This window comes from Rousettus aegyptiacus, unplaced genomic scaffold, assembly GCF_014176215.1.
Source record: "Rousettus aegyptiacus isolate mRouAeg1 unplaced genomic scaffold, mRouAeg1.p scaffold_m13_p_5, whole genome shotgun sequence".
In the NCBI taxonomy this organism is placed as follows: Eukaryota; Metazoa; Chordata; class Mammalia; order Chiroptera; family Pteropodidae; genus Rousettus; species Rousettus aegyptiacus.
The window spans coordinates 44,303,537-44,322,837 of NW_023416308.1; the positions used below are offsets into that span (position 1 = coordinate 44,303,537).

At 48.6% G+C, this 19,301-nt stretch overlaps 1 protein-coding gene and 1 pseudogene across 1 annotated transcript; both read left to right on the top strand.

Moving 5' to 3' along the window:
- Window positions 1-1,065: 1,065 nt before the first annotated feature.
- Window positions 1,066-14,667, top strand: TMPRSS5 (transmembrane serine protease 5). Its single transcript, XM_016148989.2, has 13 exons — window positions 1,066-1,124; window positions 3,286-3,409; window positions 3,764-3,862; window positions 4,335-4,457; window positions 5,565-5,700; window positions 6,040-6,156; window positions 7,569-7,612; window positions 8,343-8,505; window positions 9,469-9,647; window positions 11,460-11,558; window positions 12,044-12,186; window positions 12,410-12,562; window positions 13,531-14,667. Exons 1-13 carry the CDS (start codon window positions 1,122-1,124, stop codon window positions 13,537-13,539), a joined length of 1,392 nt encoding a protein of 463 aa, XP_016004475.2. The 5' UTR covers window positions 1,066-1,121; the 3' UTR covers window positions 13,540-14,667.
- Window positions 14,668-17,939: 3,272 nt separating this feature from the next.
- Window positions 17,940-18,559, top strand: LOC107512946 (annotated as a pseudogene).
- Window positions 18,560-19,301: the final 742 nt, after the last annotated feature.

Consider the following 19,301-nt stretch of genomic DNA (forward strand, 5'->3'; position numbering starts at 1 on the left):
CTGTGCTAGATACCAGACTAAAAATATTATTTAAAAAAAATCTTTCCTTATTTATTTTAAAAAATTAATTTATTTTTCAGTTACAGTTGATATACAATATTAGGTTTCCGGTGAACAACATAGTGATTAGACATTTATATATTTTATGAAGTAATCACTCCAAGACTAAAAGCTTTATATTCAATATCTCATTTAATTCCAACATCAACTCTATCTATGAGATAGGTACTATTATCCTAACTTTATAGGTGAAGCTGGATAAGGGACATGACAGAACTAGGGCTAGGTGAAGGTCTGACCCCAAAGCCCATATTCTTAAACTATCCTGTTTGAGGGGTCTACGAGAGATGTTTAGAGAAGGAGGAGCCATGCCAGCCTTTCCTTTCCTGGGACCTGCTCTGCCTCTTCGACTAAAGAGATGTGGCTCCTGGGTGTGTTCAACCCATCTTGGGCTCAGCTGGGCCACCTGTACTTTCAAGCAACATAGCTTTTAAGGGGCCCCTAGGGCAGCTTGGCCAAGAGACCCTATTTTCCTGGTTCTGGGGTGACAGGTGCAGCCCTGAAGAGACAGCGACAAAGACCACTAATCATCATCCCAATTCCAACATGGTGACTGCCTGGAAAGTCAACTCACATAGTGGCTAGGTAGAATCCAGAGGGCTCAAAAACATTTCAACAAATGCTAATATCGGTCTCTCTCTTATAGCCCTGTCAGCAGGAATGGGGAATTGTGCTAGCATGCATGGGGCACACTTTTTGGGACAAAGGACCTGGTTGCTAAGCAACGGTAGTTGGCCTCCGCTCCTCCCTGTAACATTTTTCTGTTTCTAAGCTTCTAGTTAGCAGATGGGAGGGGCTGAGGCTGCCCAGCCCAGCCCTCAGCCCCCTTTCCTGCAACAAGGGGTCTATTCATAGTTTCTGAGCAGAGTTCATTGTCTCTCTGGTGTGTGTCTTTGTGCGTGTGTGTGTGTGTGTGTGTGGAGGGGGATGAAGGGAGGGGCCATGTGTGAACTAGGGAGACCTCGCCCTCCAGTCAGGGTATTTAATCAATGCTGATCTAGAACAGAAGCAGAACTCTTCCTAGCAGACCCTGGGGTTTTACATTGGCGCTGTTGACCCAAATGGTAAGGCTATATACTTCTGCGCCATCCCTGATCTGGCCTCTCTTTCTCTCTACCACCCACCCTGGCCCTTGGGATTCTTGGCTGTTAGAAGGAGCCTCCTCTAGCACTCTGGCGCAGGGGCTAGATACTAGAGGGGGCCCAGTGTGGCCAACCTCCTGGTTTTGTGTCCTCCAGGAGCCGACTTTATTCTCTCTTGTTCCCTATATGCCTAACCAAGTGCTTTGAACATAGGCAGTGCTCAGCAAATCATTATTACACTGAACTCCTACTTAAAAGGAGGACCAGGAGATCCTGTACAATTAAAAACCATTTTCCTAGGCTACCACACGAGTTTAGACAAATGAGGTTTGAGGTGGGGCAGCACCTGAAGTGAGGCCAGTTTTTCCAGAAGCCGAATTGAAAGAAAGCCAAGTTCCCTCAATACTGAGACAGGAAGAAAAAGGCTGGGCATGCCCTGGAATTCTCTCTAGACCAAGCTGTATTGACAGAGAAAGGTGGTCTGCAGGGGAGATGGGAGTTACTTCAACTTTAAGGGGTTTTGTCTACTTTACTAGATTACAAGTTCCTTTAAGAAAGGATCCATAGCTTATACATATTTCTTTTTCTTATTCCTAATGTTTGCATTGTACTTTATAAAATCCTTTTAATCTTGTTTAGCCTCCTATCCCTCCCTCCCTCCCTTCTTTCTTCCCTCCATTCCTCTCTCTTTCTCCCTTACCTCTTTCCTCCCCTCCTTTCATTCAGTGTACCTTAACTGAATTCCCATTTTGTTCTAGGCCCTAAGCTAGGCCCTGGGATGCCCAGACCAGTAAGGAAAGAGAGAGAAGTAGATGAACATAAAAGGGCCAGCTTCTTGGGAAAGTCACATTTAAGCTGATTCTTGAAGGGTCATAGGAGTCAGCTATATGGGGAGGGGACAGCAGGGGCAGCACTCTGTGATGTGAGAGCCTGTGGAGGTGCTGAGGACTTGCATGTGTGTTAGTATGACCCTGAGTTCTGCTATGGAGAGGGTTAGTGCTGGCAGGTATGGATGGAGGCATAAGGAAAGGCGAGATCATAGAGGAAGTTGTGAACCATGCCACAGAGCTTTGGATTTACCCTGAAGGCTACAAAGCTTCACTGGGTACTTTAAAGGTGGGGCTAGCTTGCTCATGTTTGCATTTTAGCAAGATTGCTCTGGCATGGAGAATAAATGGAGGGAGACAAGGCACTAGAAGTGAGGAGACCACTTATTGGGAAGTGAGGTTATCACTTCTATTTTATAAATGAGGAAATTGACTTTTGGAGAGACAGTGAGTTGTTAAGTTTACATAGTAGACTGTAGACCTAGCTTTGAACTGCTGGTCCAGTATTTTTTCCAGAATCTTAGTTTTGATTACTCTTCTTCATGGCACATGGACTTTAGGCAAATGTATAACTTACTCTTACTTCCATGCCTTTTCCTCTTCAATCACTTTTTCCTGGAATTCTCAATGGGCATATATGTCAGTTCAAATCCTAGTCATCTATGAGAGCCCATCTCAGAAAATGCCTCTTCTAGAAGGTCTTTTTTGATTTCCCCAGTGAAAAGTAAGCTCTCCTTCTTAGTGTACTGCTTTGTTTACATGACTTATCTTCAGGACTCAAATGCAATGTCCCCGAGACAGTGATGATGGAGATCCATGTTAATTTATCTTGAAGTCCTTACAATATCTCCTGTTGTAGCCTGTCTACTTGAGCTAAATACTGTTTACTGAGTGAATGGATGAATGGTGCACTGAGGAAGGGTACTTCTTTCTCTGAGATAGGAGGGAATGAAGAAGGGTGGGATCTTGAGGCCTGAGGAGGGATACCGAAGGACTCAGCAGATGCCCTCCATGCTCATGGGAGGCAAGGTTTGGAGGTGGTAAATATCGTGAGCTTTGGAGTCAGCCCAATCTGGGGTCAAGTCTCTGACACTTACTGGCTGGGTGAGAGTAAGGTGTGTGGGGTTAGGGGTTCCAGGAGAGCATAGAGGGCCTGGAGGGATATCTGTGGGAACACACAAGGACTCTCCAAGATGAAAAAAGGCTTGCAAGTGGCTGCGATAGCATGGCCGGGGTTAGAGAGTAGAGGCTTGTAGTGGGCTGTGACTTCTCTCCTTGGCGTGAGGATCCTGAGTGACTGGCAACTATTTCCCCAGAGCCTGATGCTGGATGGTCAAGCCCCCATGGAGGCTCAGTATGCAGAGGAGAGCCCAGGACCCTGGATCTTCAGAGCAGAGCTGGGAGACCCACTGCGGAGGCCTGAAGCCCAGCAGCAACCCAGTAGGGCAGACTGGGCTATCGGGAATGATAGGGTGGGGGCAGTGAAGGGATAATCTTCCTATCCCCTCCCTGATTCTCTTCTTCAGATCCTACTTGGGTCAGCCCCAGATGATTGATGGGAGAGACTATCTTGCTATTTATCCCAGACCTGATTTTGTTCTCTTTTTTCCATTTTGGGGATTGAGTGGGATCTGTGGGCTTCAGGAGTGATGGGAAGGGGGAGGTGGGCACGTGCAGCAGGGCAAACTCCTGCTGCAGCTCAGTGGCTGCCTAGCCCCACAGTGGTCCTCAGGGTGGAGTGAGGCTGGCAGCCAAGAGCAGGGCACTCAGACATTGCTCTGCCGTCCCCCACAGTCTCTCTGGCAGGGCGTTGGTGCTCCAGGCGGTGCGGCTGTGCGATGCTGGCAGCCCTGGGGCTGCTGGCTGGTGCGAGTGTTGGCTCATGGCTTCTAGGTCAGTACTGGGACCTTTCAGTGATCTGGGGATGGACAAAGAAGATCTGAGGGATGTTAGAAGAGAGAGCTGCTGCGTGCAGATGTTAAAGGCAGATGGATGAGCGTCTCTCTCATCTCCTCTGAGCAGACAAGGGGAGATGTGGTGAAACTGCAGCTGGAGGGATTTAGGCTCTACATGAAGACAGTTTAGGCTTAGAGTGAGAAGTGCAAGGTACCCGAATGGGTGAATTAAGGAGGTGCTGGCCAACCTTTTCCTAGAAATCTTTCCCAGTCAGAGACAAAGAGAGATGGAGAGAGCACTGTGGGGACCTGCATAAGGTGGGGTGGTTGATGAGGTGTCCCCAGATGGCTGCTTTTGCCTCTCTCTGCTGCAGGTGTCTTCTTCTTCCCCTTGTCCCCCACCTGTGGGAATCCCTCCCATTTCCCCAGCTTCTCCTCTGTGACTGTCTCCTTGTGCTTGTCCTCCAAAGCACTGCATCTGTGGCCAGCTGCCTCTCAGCCCATTCCCGGGGCCTTGCAGGATGAGGCTATGACTTTGAGCTGCTCAGAGGCCAATGGAGAGGAAGCCCTGCTCCCCTCACTTCCCAGAACAGGTGGGCCACACCGCATGGCTACAAGACTCCCTAGCCCTGAGCCCCTTCGCAGTTCTGGACCCACCTCCTGCCTGGGGGCAAGAGAACCAATGTGAAGGCCCCTGACTTTGCTGCTACCCATCTGGGTCTCTTCCTCTGGTGTGAGGGTGTGACATGGTCTAGCCTTGGAGAGCTGATCTCTAATTTGGGGCTTTCAACCCCCCCTGGGGATTGCCTTGACCTCTAGCTGGGGAATATGCAGGAGCCCAGGCTGTCAGCAGGGATGGCAACTTGCCATTTTGGTCAGTGAGCCAGCAAGGGGCTGGGGGAAGAGGAGCCAGGTATGTGGGGAGATAGTATGTGACTGGCATGTCTTCATCCAGTTGTCACCTATAGGGCTGGGAACATCACTATACCTTGTCATCCCTTTACCCTGACATCGTCCTCTCCTCTCCAGGCAAGAGTTGAACATCAGAAAGTATGATGCTGCCGAGGCCGAGGTTAGAATCAGTTCTAAAAGTCAGTTAGAATTAGCTTGGAGCTAGCCTTTTGCTAGCTGTGTGACTTTGGGCACATTACTTCTTTGAGCTTCCAGTTCCTTCTCTATGAAATGGAGATAAAAATATCCACTGCATGAAGTTGTGAGGGTAGTATGAGGTAATACATAAAAGAGCTTAGCACAGAGCCTGGAAAAAAACAGAGATGTTCAATAAATGGTAACTATTACTAGTATTGTCACAAGATTCGAAATCAGAAGACATAGACTTAGTCCTGGATCCATTGCTTGCAGATTTTGTGGTCTTAGACAGGTTGCTTAAGATCTATGCCTTAGTTCTCCCTCTGCAGAATGGGAAGGATGATAATACTCACCCCACAGGGCTGCCATGACGATGAGCGATGGATCGCATGTAAAAGCATTTGCACAAGACTGAAATGCTACACAGATAGGGCTATTTTGTTCTCAGAAACAGCCTGATGTCCTGGGGAACAGGAAGCCTGACACTGGGTGACCCAGACTCTATTATTAAGGACTCTTCAGATCCCACAGTGGCCAGGTTCAGCATCCCCTGCCCACCCCACCCCTGCACCCCACAGCAGGTAGGATGTGGTTTTCATGCCATAGTTCAGTATCTTTCAGAATAAACACTGAGGACTTCTTGCTGCAAGTACAGTTGAGGGCCCGGCCAGACTGGCTCTTGGTCTGCCATGAGGGCTGGCGCTCTGCCCTGGGTATGCAGATCTGCCGGAGCCTTGGGCATCTCAGGTAACTTGGGCCAGAACTGGAGTCTGGGGAGGGTGGAGGGCTGGCAGCAGGGAAAGGGGAGTTAGTGACCTTTATGTGCCTGTCATGCTCAAAGTGCTCAGGGACTGGCAAGAGGTCATTTTGGTCATCTCCTGGCCTCTGGACGTGAGGGTGCCCCAGCCTGTATCTCTCCCTTGAGCATCTTTGTTTTCTAACAAACACAAATCTCAGAAGAGGTAACTGTTACAGCCATGCTCAGTCACTATCCAGGTGCAGTATCTCATGCAGGTTCCAGTTATTAACCACCACCTCTCATGCTGCGGCCAATTTCCTCCTGTTCTATTCTTTTCTTCTGCCAAGTCTTATTCACCACAAGGGAGTGAACCTGTCTGACATCAAGCTCAACAGCTCTCACAAGTTTGCTCAGCTCCTCCGTCCTAGACTGGGAGGTGTCCTGGAGGAGGTGTGGCAGCCCAGGTAAGGCTTCTGAGGAGATGAGTCAGGTCCCTTACTTCCTGGTGAGCAGTCCGGCAAAAATCTTCCCGTCACTGGAACCTGGTGGCTTGGACATTGGTGGTGTAAGATAGGAAGACAAAGAGGAACATTTTCTGATCAGAAATTACAAACTCGGTTCCACGCGCCTGCCCATCCGAGTTTCACATATGTTATCTTACTTGCCCCTTGCAAGAACTGGGGGATGGGTTGTTATTGTCACAGTATTTGATATGGGACTCTTATTCCCACTTTACATGTGGGTAAATTGAGGCTTGATCAGGAAAAACGCCTAGTCCAAGGTTCTAGAACTAATAAGCCACCAAACCAAGTCTTAGAACCAGGCTCCTATCTCCAAACTGAGTCCTCTCTCACCCCTGCCACATTTTATTTGGATAATTCTCGAGTCTTGGATAAGTCTCAGGAAAGAGATGGTTGCTTTGTTCTGGTTCAGAACTGCTTCGATCCTGGAGACCCTCCAGAGAAGAGGGCTCTGGGCTGGAGTGAGTCCTTCCCCAGATTGTGGGGGTGGGCGCATGCTGAGAAGGTCTTTGCTCTGCCTGAGCTTCTTCCAGCTGCCCAGCAGCTTCCTGGGCTGGCTGGGCTCCCCGTCACCGCTCTAAAGCGTTCTTATCTTTGTACCACTTTTCCTGTCTGAACCCGTTTCTCAGGCCCTTCCTATCTAGCTCCCCTGCTCTGAGGGCACATCATGGGAACGTGGCTATGGATTAGGGAGGCTTCGAATGCTATCTTTGAGACCTGAACAGACAAAGGGAAGCAGGGGTGGGACTGACTCTGCCAGGAGAGCCGGAGGGCTGTGGTTTTGAGAAACTAGAAGGAACTAAGAATCCAGGCACTGGGCTATTAGGGGCAAGACATGAGAGAAGAACGAAAAGAGGGCTTTGGAATTAAAGTTTGTGCTAAGGAAGAAGAAGGGAAAGAGGAGAGCAAGGATGTGGATATTCAGGGCCAGGCAAGGGGCTTGGAATAGAGACTAGAGTAAGCCTGGGAAGGAGCATGGGCAGAGAGTCCTGTTCACTCACCACTCGTTTCTTCACTCATCCACCAAACACACATTTACTCAGGGTCGCTTGGCAGGAACAGCTGGGCTTTCTCATTCATGAATACTTGATTCATAACTTTGGGCCCTACCCAAAGCAACCCTTGAGAACCGTGAAGTCTAGCTGGTGTTTTGGGGCAACTGGGCAGCGTGCACACTGCTGTTCTGGAAACCTGTTTTGAGGAGGGTCTTAAGGGCTTGGGTAGGGGTGGGAACCAGATGGCTATGGCTGCATGAGAGGTCTCCTCTGACTCCAGCCTTTCTCCATGCTCTTGGGTGGATGCTCAACCTCGAGTGGGTCCCTGCCCAGCTTCTTGCTGGTGCCTCTGTTTTGCAGGGACAACTGTGCTTCTGGCCAAATTGTTTCCCTCAAATGCTCTGGTGAGTCATATCTTGGATCCAGGAAGGTAGTAGTGGGAAGAAGGAATCTCTCCTCACCCCCACCCACAACCCTGTGTGCGGAATAGCCCCATAGAGAGGCTTGGTCGGGTCTGGGGTAGGGTTTCCTGTCTACCTGCCCATCTGCCTGCCAGGACCCTTCTTGCAGACACGGGTCAACCCAAATAGAGCCCTGTCTAAGTCATATCGTCTACCAGCCACTGGCCCAGGCAGATGGTCTCCTTGCTTCACTACCTGACGTGGCCTGCCTTGGCCTCTGATACTCACTCCCCTTTTCTTCTGGAGAGCCTCAAAGCTGGAATTATTACTGGTTATTAACCAGTTAGCAGCTTCAGGAGATCAAGGAGGGTACCGAACTAGGGGTCAAATGGGAAACAGTCTGTGTAGTTCCTTTCATTTCTCTTCCCATGCATCCGTCCATCTCTCCACTGATCCTTCCATGCATGCACCCACTCACCTCCTATGGGACAGGTGTTTTGATAGGTATTGGGGCCCCATAGATAATACAGCCATGGTCCTTGCTCTAGTGAGCTCACAGCCTGGTAGGGCCCTCAGGTGTGTAATCAACATTTCCACTTTCCAAACCCCCAATACTTAGGACCGGGAATAATAAATGTAAGGTATTCACACTGGACTACACTCGCTGAGCGTTAGGATGTGCCAATATCCACATCTCTTTCTTTCCAACGTACCAGTACTTCTCTGTTTGCAGAGTGTGGAGCAAGGCCCCTGGCTTCCCGGATAGTTGGTGGGCAGGCCGTGGCTCCTGGGCGCTGGCCCTGGCAGGCCAGTGTGGCCCTGGGCTCCCGGCACACATGCGGGGGCTCCGTGCTGGCACCACAGTGGGTAGTGACCGCTGCGCACTGCATGCACAGGCAAGTCTCGGGATGCTGGGGAAGAGAGTGCCTCAGTCACCTTTTCTGTTTGGCCATCCGTACATCCTGTATAAAATGTCCACATCCAACTGTCTGCCTCCTCATGTCTGCTGTGAGTGGGCACGGTGGCGTTTGTGAAATTCTCCCTGTTCAGTGCCAAGAACAGCTGTACATGAGCAGCTGTAGTGGTTCTTTATGTTTGTTCAGTTTTAAGCTTTTAAAGTGCTTTCATGCTCATTGCAGTCTGTGTTTCTTAACGTTTATCACCACTCTAATTAAATCATTTTCCATGTAATTATTTGTTTAATGTCTTTCTTCTCCTTTAGACTGGAAGCTCCACAAGAGCAGGGACTCGGTCTTGTTTTCCACTGAATCCCTCTGTTGACTTCCCCACTGCCTTGTCCCCATGGCCTAGAACAGTCCTGGAATACAGCAGGTGCTTAATAAATACTGGTTGTAGCAATGAAGGATGAATGATGAGTGAATGAGCTCTTTGGCCTTCTTTCCTTGGTGGTAAGCAGGGCAGATATCGTAATCTTCATGTTACAATGAGGAAACTGAGGCTGGGAGAAGCGAAATTACTTCCCAGAATCACATACTGTAAGTGGAAAGACAGGACTGATGGAAGTTTTTCTGACTTAGAGTTACATCATACAAGGCCCTTCGATGTTTGTAGTAACACTTGGAGGCGAGCTATGTAGGGGAGAGGGGGTGGTGGTTGCAGATGACACATCGTGTCTTACTTCTCTATCCATCAGTACTTGAGCATTTATTAAGCACCTACTGCATGCCCAGTGTCTTGCCAGCTGTGAGGGGGTACTAAGGGGTTCTAGGAGCTTACAGCCTAGTGATGGGGGTCCCCACTAATAGCCTCTCTGGTCAGCTTCCTCCACCCTCCACCTCACTTATGTCAACCTCTTCTGCCCCTTCCTTTCCCGGGCTCAGCATGGTTCCTGTGTACAGTTTCAGGCTGTCCCGCCTGTCTAGCTGGCGGGTCCATGCGGGGCTGGTCAGCCACAGTACGGTCAGGCCACACCAGGGGGCTGTGGTGGAGAGGATCATCCCCCACCCTCTCTACAGTGCCCAGAATCATGACTACGATGTTGCCCTCCTGCGGCTCCGGACACCGCTCATGTTCTCAGGTGAGGCGCTGGCTCTGGGCGAGCAGGTAGGTGCAGGCTGTGGTGAGAGAGGGGCAGGCATAGGGAGAGCTGAAAGGCAAGATTTCTAAGGTTTCCTCTTAGTGCTGTAAACCTTAAAACAGGGGTCCCCAATCCCTGGGCCATAAACCAGTACCAATCCGTGGTCTGTTAGGAACCTCACAGCAGGAGGTGAGTGGCGGGTGAGTAAGCGAAACTTCATGTTTTTGTAGCCGCTCCCCAGTGCTAGCATCACCGCCTCAGCTCCACCTCAAATCATCAGCCATTAGATTCTCATAGGAGTACCAATTCCTGGTGCCAAAAAGGTTGGGGACCGCTGCCTTAAAGCATTCAGTTCATTCGGTGACTGTACTGAACTTAGCATCACCTGGACCTGAAGTGCACAAACTCTTCTACATGTTTTTTTGGAGACAAAGGTTCCGGCCCTTTTCATAGCTGGGCTGCAGGTAGGATTTGCCTCCAGGTCGCAAGCAGAGCTTTGCAGTTGCTTCATCTGTCAATAGCCTCTCTGTGCCTGTCTTCAGGCTGGTCCTAGGTCCCTGTTCTAGGTCCCCGCCAACTCGTGGCATGTTACAGTTAATAAGATTTCTTTTTTCAAATATTCTTTCACTTGATCTTCATAAGAACCCTGACAGGTAGATGATGCAGGTACATACAGATAAGGACACTGAATTTAGTGAGGGAAGTGACTTTTTTTTTTAAGTCCATGCAGCAAATAGTTCCTGCACCTGGTGTCCTGACTCTGGGGCCAGGCTTCTCCTCCATAGCATCTGTCCTAGAAGGGCATCTCCTCAACACACATGCACGTGCACACTCCCCTACAAACACATGCACGCACAGAAACACAGACACATGTGCAATGCTCACACAAGTACACATGTATACTCACTCTCGTGTACACACACTCACATCATACACACTTGTGCATGCACTCACAAATACTTAGCACTTCTCCTTCCCATTGTGACCTGCAGCCTTGGATTTCCCCAACAACAGTTGTTGCTGTATGCCTTTCACAAATTTTATATATGGGTACTCTCTGAACTGTTGTTCAATAGTTAATATTTCCAAATTGACTTCAATATATTTAAAAGGGAAACTTTAAGTTACTTCCTGACTGGGGAACCCATATTATTTATAGTAAATAGATAATCACAAAAGTACACAGTGAAAACAAACAGTGTTCTAGTTCTAGCTGGGTGTTGTCCTCTGCAGAACTGTTGTTCCTGAGGTCTGCTCCCTCTGTGTTTAGATGGAGGTTGACGGGCACTGAAAAGAGCACCAGATGGAGTCTTTCTCCTTCATGCAGTTGGGGGGACTCTCTCCCCACGTGAATCAGTGTTTATTTAACGGCACATCTGTGTACTGCCGAAGAATATATGCAGGCTCCTCCTGTAGGGCACATCACACACTTTTGTAAACGATGCCCCAAGAGGAACCAAACACCCTGCGGAAAATCCAAAATGGGTCCTCATTAGGAGAAGTTGGGTACAAAGGCCCAGAAGGAATTCCATTCTTCCTCAGTCCCCGTTCTTCCCTCAGTCCCCCATCCCTCTTCAGGTGGGGACGTGTGCGGCGTGTACGCTGCCCAACCCAGAGGATGCCATGCACACTGAAGTTTACATATTGTCCTCTGTGTGAGTGGTGACCCCCAAGGTGGTATAGTGCTGAACCTGCACATCCGTATGGGAGGACGAGGTGGAGGCCAAGAACCAGGACAGTTTGAGAAGGGGCACCCAGGCTCGAGGAGGGAAACTGAGCCCGAGTGGAACCCAGGACTATGCCTCTCCACAGACACCGTGAGCGCTGTGTGCCTGCCAGCCAAAGAGCAGGATTTTCCGAGGGGTTCGCAGTGCTGGGTGTCTGGCTGGGGCCACACCGACCCCAGCCACAGTGTCAGCTCCCAGGGCCCTGGCTGCAAATGGGTTTGGGGATGGGGGGCGGGAAATCCTTTCCAAGGAGAGGCGCCTCCACCTCCCCCAGCCACATTCCAGTGCCAGTCTACTTGTCCTCTGGTGTCACCATTGGCCAGGCCTAGGGGCCCCAGTCTTCCCTGTCTGGTCTTTCTAAGAGAACTTTCGCATTTCCCGTAAACCCAAGCCCTTTACTTTTGCTATCCCTGTCCCAGGAGTGCCAAAGCCTCAGTATGTGAGGTTGTGTGTGGGAGTTCTACTCCTCTTCACTCCCAGCCCCCAAGTCTGACAGACCCTTGCCTCCTTGTTCAGGGTGCACAGCCCACATCCTGGGATCCCTTCTTTGGGTCTCTGTTTCGCTGGGGCCTTTAACCACCTCCCTTCTTGTTGCTCTGGCTTCTTGGGCCTTGGTTTGTGCCCTGTGGCCTTGCTGTGTTTCTCCATCTCTGTGTCTGCCTCCTGCAGCCCACAGCTCGGACACTCTTCAGGACACCGTGGTGCCGCTGCTTAGCACCCAGCTCTGCAACAGCTCTTGTGTGTACAGCGGGGCCCTCACTCCCCGCATGCTGTGTGCTGGCTACCTGGACGGGAGGGCTGATGCCTGCCAGGTGTGGCAAGGAGGGGGCCATGGTGGAGGGGGGAGCAGGGGTCCTGCTGTGGCTTGGCCCCCTGTCTGAGAAGCCTTTCTAGGAGGGGTGAGGAAAGACAGGATCCACGCTGGAAGCAGAAGGGGCCTGGAACACAGGGTCTGCTAACCAGGGAGGTCTGGTGCCCCGCTGTCTGGAAGCACTAACTGCCTTTTCCTCTGGTTTCTGTGCCTGGATCCCACAGGGAGATAGTGGAGGGCCCCTGGTGTGCCCAGATGGGGACACATGGCGCCTCGTGGGGGTGGTCAGCTGGGGTCGAGGCTGCGCAGAGCCCAATCACCCTGGTGTCTATGCCAAGATTGCTGAGTTCCTGGACTGGATCCACAACACAGCATGGGTGAGTGTGGAGCCTGGGGTGGGGCGGGGAAGTTTGTAGATGATCTGTTCCTTGGAACCTGTGACCCTTACCCCTTAGGGCTAGGCCCTTCTGGGGCCTTGGGTGGGCTAGAGAATGTTCCCCCAGGAGGGATGAAGCAGAAATGATGCTTATTATGTTGAATCCATTGGCTTTCTAGTCATTTAAGCATTAACTGGGGAAGGGTAGACATGAGTTTGTATTGTACCCCAGATCTACCATTTACTGTGTAAACTTTGGCAAGTTCCTAACTGGTAAACCTCAATTGCCTGGTAATAACCATTGTGGCTACCTGGTATGCTATTGTGACAATTAAATGAGGTAAGATGGGTATAAGGCCTGCACAGTGCTAGGCTTAGAGTGAGTGATCCTCATGTTATTTTTGGATTTATTTATGACCATCACTCACCCTTGATTTCTAAGGCAGTTACTGGTGCCCACATTCCCTGCAGTACAGAGAGAGCGCAGCATTTAGCATTTTGGGTTTGGCAACTAACTAATTCTTGTGCGACATTGGGCAAGCCACTCACCTTCATCTATTTAGTGGGAGGGCCAAGTGAGATCATGTGTATAAAAACACATTATTTGTACCAAGTACTTTACAAATGCCAATCGTGATAAGGAAAAGCATTTTTCTGCAAGATTGGACATGGGGTGGGTGGTAGCTAATAAACTTTAGGGTTTACAGGGGACATATGCATCCATCGTCTCATTCAAACCTTACAAAACACCTAGACAAGTGGATATTTTTAGCCCCATTTGGTAGAAGTGGAAATGAGATTCTGAATAGTTAAGTGATTTACTAAAATGAAAGTCACTTGGCTAGTGCATGCTGAAGCCATGCTGTGGATCCAGCTCCTTCCTCTTTCAGCTTAGGTATCTCTCCCCTAGTTCCATCGTTTCCTCCATCTCACTCATACTGACCTCATGTTTCCTGGGGTCTCTGGCAGGTCCACTAGATGGAGAAATGGCAGACCCTGATGCAGAAGGCATGGACCTCTTATCACTGCACAAGAGACAGTCACCGCTCATGCGCCAGCCTCCAGGCCATACAGCCTCTCTTCTCACACCCTGATTTCCAGTTTCACTATCTCACCAGCAAGTCCCAATGACAAGAGAGAGGCTGAGGCAGGGTTGGAGCGTGGGGCAGCTGCTGAACGTGGAGGAAGAGCTGAAAAGGAAGAGGATGCCGGAAGCAGCCTGCCCTTCTGCTCTCTCCCTTGCCCAGACACTGTGCCCATCTTTTGGGAGGATGCTCAGGGATACCCTGGGCCTTCCTTCTCCCTGTGCCCTCCACCCTGCCTCTGGATGCTCCTGGGAAGATGGAGTCAAGACTGAGCCAGCCCAGATTAAGCCCATGGAGTCAGGATCCTCCCCACTTTCCTGTGGTTGGTCTCATCTACTTCCCGTTCTTTCTTGGCTCTGGCTGGCCCTGCTTGGAGCAGGGGTAGGAGTAGGGGCTCTGTAAGAATATTCTGGTTGATGCTGGAATGGAGTGTTGGTTTCAAATGACAGTTCTGTGAACTGGTCCAAGGAGTTCTGTTATTAAAATGAAGAGACATGTGGTCTGTGTCCAGTCCCCCGCCCCCTTCCCCCACAGACCCTCACATTAAAAGGTAAAATTACAATCTTCCCCTAAAACATGTTTCTTAAAGCTGTGGAATTGACTCCTGCTCATCTCTCTAGACTTTTGGTATGTATATATTTATTTAATTCTTTACAATTGTCAAATCTGCATGTCAAGATCTGCAACAAAAAGCCCCAGCCATCTAGGTGCTAAGATGCTGCAAAGTCTGAAAAACACTTAGGTCGGAGCTCTCTTAGGTCTGGCTTCCCAACATGACCCATCGCTTTTTCTTAGCTCTTTGCTCAGAACTGGGCCTTTTGGCTTGGGGACAGTTCCTTGTTATAACTAGTTAGTATTTTCCTGGTTAAGCTTCTTCCCTAGTCTGCCTCTCTAGCAATTAAAATGCAATTGGGTGCTTGTTTCTGAAAACTGCAATGAATTTTTTATGGTGCTTACCCAAGGAAATGCAATTAGCATTTAGCAATAACAACTTTTTGTGAGTTTATCAGCATTTTTTTAAAGGAAGTACAAATGAATATTCATTCCTAGAGGGTCTGCTCCCTTTGCATAAAGTGCACTAAAAAATAAGGGCCTTAATTTCTGTTACTTTATTACCCGGGGAAGAGGTTGTCGGCAGTCTGCTGTCAAATTGCAGAAACAGCCTGAGAGAAGCGCTGGCAGGTGGCCGGCAGCTTCACCCTGCTTTTGTAGAGGCCGGACTGCCAGCCTCCACTCTGAGATCTATTAAGTGCCCATCTCAAAAGGCAGATTCAGGGCAGCTGATCCCCCAGGGCAGGGAGGAGTTACCAGCAAAGTCCATCAACTATGATCTTTTTCGTTTCCGATGTCACACAGAAGCAATTGCTTATTTAAAGGAACATTTTTATGTATTGCCGTCATTATGCCCTATTAATAATCAGTAATGGTTGAATACTACTTTACAGTTTATCAACCCTGCTCACATATAGTATCTCATTTAAATCTCACATCTATGTGGTGAAGATATTATTATTGTGTCCATTTTATAGGGAAGAAAATTAGTTCAGAAAGATTAAGTGACTTCCCAAGACCAGCCAGGAATGCAGAGCCAGGATGCGATCCCTAGGTCTTTTTACTCCAAATCCACATCACTGTTTTGCACATGGATGAACGAGATGGTCCAGTTTTGCACAGAAGAGTAGAATTGGAAGATACTTTATCACAGGGTTAGGCACCTGCCTACATAATACTTTTTATAGATGACGTAACCAAAACCTGGGAAGTGGTTCCTGCCAGAGACCCTTAGGTAATGTTCTTACAGATTTCCAGTTCTCTATGAGATTCATGGTCTGACTTAAATGTTACAAATGAATGTTTTCCACAGGAGAACAATAAAAAGAATCCTAATTAGAGAATTTGCTAATAGCGACTCCCTGTTTACTTATGGAAGCTCCTGCCAAGCTACTAGTCAGATCTACAAATTCAGGGGCTCTTAACCTGCCTTTCCTTTGTTGGCAACTGCCAATCCATCCCCTAGGAAAGTGAGAAGTTAGTGCATTCCTGGTCTGGCTGCTGGATTGCAGGGGTGGAGAAGGGGGCATGGTAAGGTGGGAAGATTCAAATCCAGAAGAATTTTAATGAGGACCAGCTGGGGCCCCGGCTATGTTAAGCTCTGTAGGGAATCCAGATGTAGAAAACCCAACTGTCTTATTGGAGCAAAGAGACTTATTTGCAATAAATTATTAGTGGCTAGCCAGGCAGGAAGCTGCGTAGTGAGGTGGTAATTGCTAAGGGAGCTCCAAAGGTGTATTGTTGAATAAGTCAGGGAATTTCTGTGTGCAGGAAACCTGTACTCTCCTCCTGGAGAAGTCAGCATCTCACCTGCTTGGACAGAGCTTTTGAGCCTCTAGAGGCTTCCTATGAAGGTGGCTCCTGGCCACCCTGCCTAGGACGGAGCCTTTCTCTCTTCTTGAGTCTAAAGGGTGCAGTGGGGTACAAACTCTCCTTGTTGGTCCTTTATTTAGTCTTGTGTTTCCTAGAAAGGTTGCTCAAAAAAAAAAAAAAAAAAAAAAAAAAAAAAAAGAACAAAGAAAAAAGAAAAGAAAAAAAAGGGCAGCCCTGTCATTCCTTGAGAACATTTCTCAGGCTCTTTCCTGCATTTTATTTTTGGAAGTGCTGAGCTCACCCACAATAGGATAAAACTAGAAATACTATAAATGTTAAAAGCTGGTAGAGTAGCTGTCAGGAGATAGTTTTCCCAAGTATCTATTATTTTCTCTCTCCTCTGCTTTCTCCTGGCCCTACACTTAGGACCCTCCTGACTACTCAAAACAGAACCCACCTACATCTGCTCCCACTCTTCAGCCTCCCTCAGCATCCTGCGTCTGGATTCCTCCCCAAGTCACTCATCAGACACACCTGAATGTATCTGCATTTGCCACATCTTCCAGGCTCTGCTTCCTGCTAAACTGATTGGAGCCGGCAGTGTTATTAGCTGTGTAAACTGAATCTTAACTGCCCCAACTCTAGGAAGGTTCCTAGTGCATAGGTGGGGAATAGCTTTCTCTTCCTGAGTGTGAGGCTTGACTTTCTTACACATTCCCAGACTGGGAGAGACCAGGCATAGCAGGCAGGTACCCTCTGCAGATTCCAGAGCCTGGAGGCCCCGGGGCAGAGCAGTCCAGGGGAATCTGCTGGAAGCTTTTCACCCGGAGTTGGAGACTCACACAGAATGGAGAGAGGAGTGCTGGCTCCTGAAGGCATGATCTCCCTCTAATGTGCCTCTCTCAGAACAGCAGGTGGGCTCCAGGAGGGCAGGGGCTTTCACAGGGCCAGGCTGGGCTTCTGAGCTTCTTCTCTTCCAAGGACCCTCTGGCTGTAGCATCTGATGGTGGAGAGTCCCATCTGGGGTTCTAACCACTTGTGAATGTGCTGCCCTGAGCTAGTGACAGCCTCCCCAGATTTTGGTTTCCCACCTGTCAAATGAGGGGTGTGGGTGAGGTGGTCTCCCTGGGATCTGCTTTTTCAGACCAGTTTAACTCAAACCTCCATTGCCTATGGAGACATCTGTCTGCCCACAGCTTCCAGTTGGGACACCCACGGAGAAGATTGTGTTTCCTGGGACAGATCTAAAGAAACAAGTTAGCTCTTGTCTCAGGCCCACACCAGGACAGCACTCACAGCTGTTCTCCCTCAAGGCCTGCCTTCTGGGTCCGTGGGAGGGGAGGCACCAGGCAAAAGATTTTATAGCCAGCTGACCCCTTGTCCTTCTACCCAGAGATTGTATCCTGGCAAAGGTTTTAAGGACAAATCAAACCCTTGTCCCAGCACTGTTCTCAGGTGCTCCCCTACTCCTTCCCGATGCCCCAAGCTCCATGTGCGGCCTCATGGGCCTCTGCCTTCTAAAACCAGCGAGAGAATTTCCTCCCTACAGTGAAGAACGTGGACACTTTCCTTCTGCCTGTTTTCCCAAGACAGCTCCTAAGTTGGCCACAGAACCCATCCACTCTTCAGCCTTTCCCCTTGCAAGAGGCCAAATAGTGAGGAAAGTTTCGGTTAGCAGAACCATTAACAGGCAGCTTGGGTCTGAGTAGTTCTCTGTCCCCAACCATGTGTCAGCCTCAGAGAAGGAGGATCCTTTTCATGGCCCCTTAGGGGACCCCACCTTCCCTTTTTTTTCCAGAACTGTGCTGGTTTTAACACAGAAAGCCCATGTCTCGGGAAACCCTACAGACATTGGCAAACTGGGACAGTGGGTCTTGCTAAGTCCATTGCTTCTCTTCTGTACAAAAGGAGCAAAATCCAGCTCTCTTTACTGCATCTAATGTAAGGATGAAGACTATTCTCAGCAATCAGACTGCTGACATTCCAGAAAATGCGGCTATCACTCTGAAGAGATGCTCAGTTATTGCGAAGGGCCTCAGAGGCACCCTGTGGAGGGACTTCAATCACATCAACGTAAAACTCTGTCTCCTTGGAAAGAAAAAGAGACTCTTGGTTTACAAATGGTGGGGAAATAGAAGGGAACTGGCTACTGTTTGCACTATCTGTAGTCATGTGCAGAACACGATCAAGGCTGTTACCCTGGGCTTTCGTTGCAAGATGAAGTCTGTGTACACTCAATTCCCAATCAACGTTGTTATTCAATTCAGAAGAATGGTTCGCTTGTTAAAATTCAAAATTTCTTGGGTGAAAAATGCATCTACAGGGTTCAGATGAGGTCAGGTGTTGCTTATTCAGTATCTCAAGCCTGAAAGATAAGTTAATTCTTGAAAGAAGTGACATTGAACTTGTATCAAATTCAGTTGCTTTGATTCAACAAGCCACAACAATGAAAAACAAAGATATCAGAAAAATTTTGGATGGTTTTTATGTTTCTGAAAAAGGAACAGTTCAGCAGGCTGATGAATAAGGTCAAAGTTGTCCAGCTACAGAAATGCCAAGATGTCGAATGATTCCTCAGACTTACCTGTGATATTTTAAAGACACAATAAAAACTGTGTATTAAAAAAAAAAAGGGGAGCAAAATCCAGTGGGCCTTGGTCTTCCCCAGTCCTCCTTCGGTCTGGTTGGGCTTAAAGAAAGCCTTCTCTGGTGACCTGGAGTTGGAAGACAGACACTTCCTGGGAATTCTCAAGGTCTGGACTGTTTTGGAAAAGTTGCAACGTCAGCAGTGCTGCCTTGGCCTTAAGGCACTTAGAGCGAGAATCTGTCCTTCTGAGGGGCCTGAAGCTGACCTTGCTGACCCTCCTTTCCTGTGGTGGCCCCTCAGATGACGGCCAGGGCAGGAGTACCTCACTTTAATTTTTTTATAATATTTTTTTTTGTTTTTAAATTACAGTTGTCATACAATATTATATTAGTTTAAAGCATATAACATGGTCATTAGACATTTAGATAACTTATGAAGTGATCATCCTGATAAATCTAGTACCCATTTGACATCATACAGTTATTACAATGTTATCAACTATATTCCTTGTGCTGTACTTTACAGCCACATGACTGTAATCCCTTCCCATTTTTCACCTATCCCCTAAACCTGGTCCAATCTAGCAACCATCAAAATGTTCTCATCTATGAGTTTGTTTCTATTTTGTTTATTTTGTTCTTTAGATTCCACATGTAAGTGAGATCATACGGCATTTGTCTTTTTCTGCCTGACTTATTTCACTC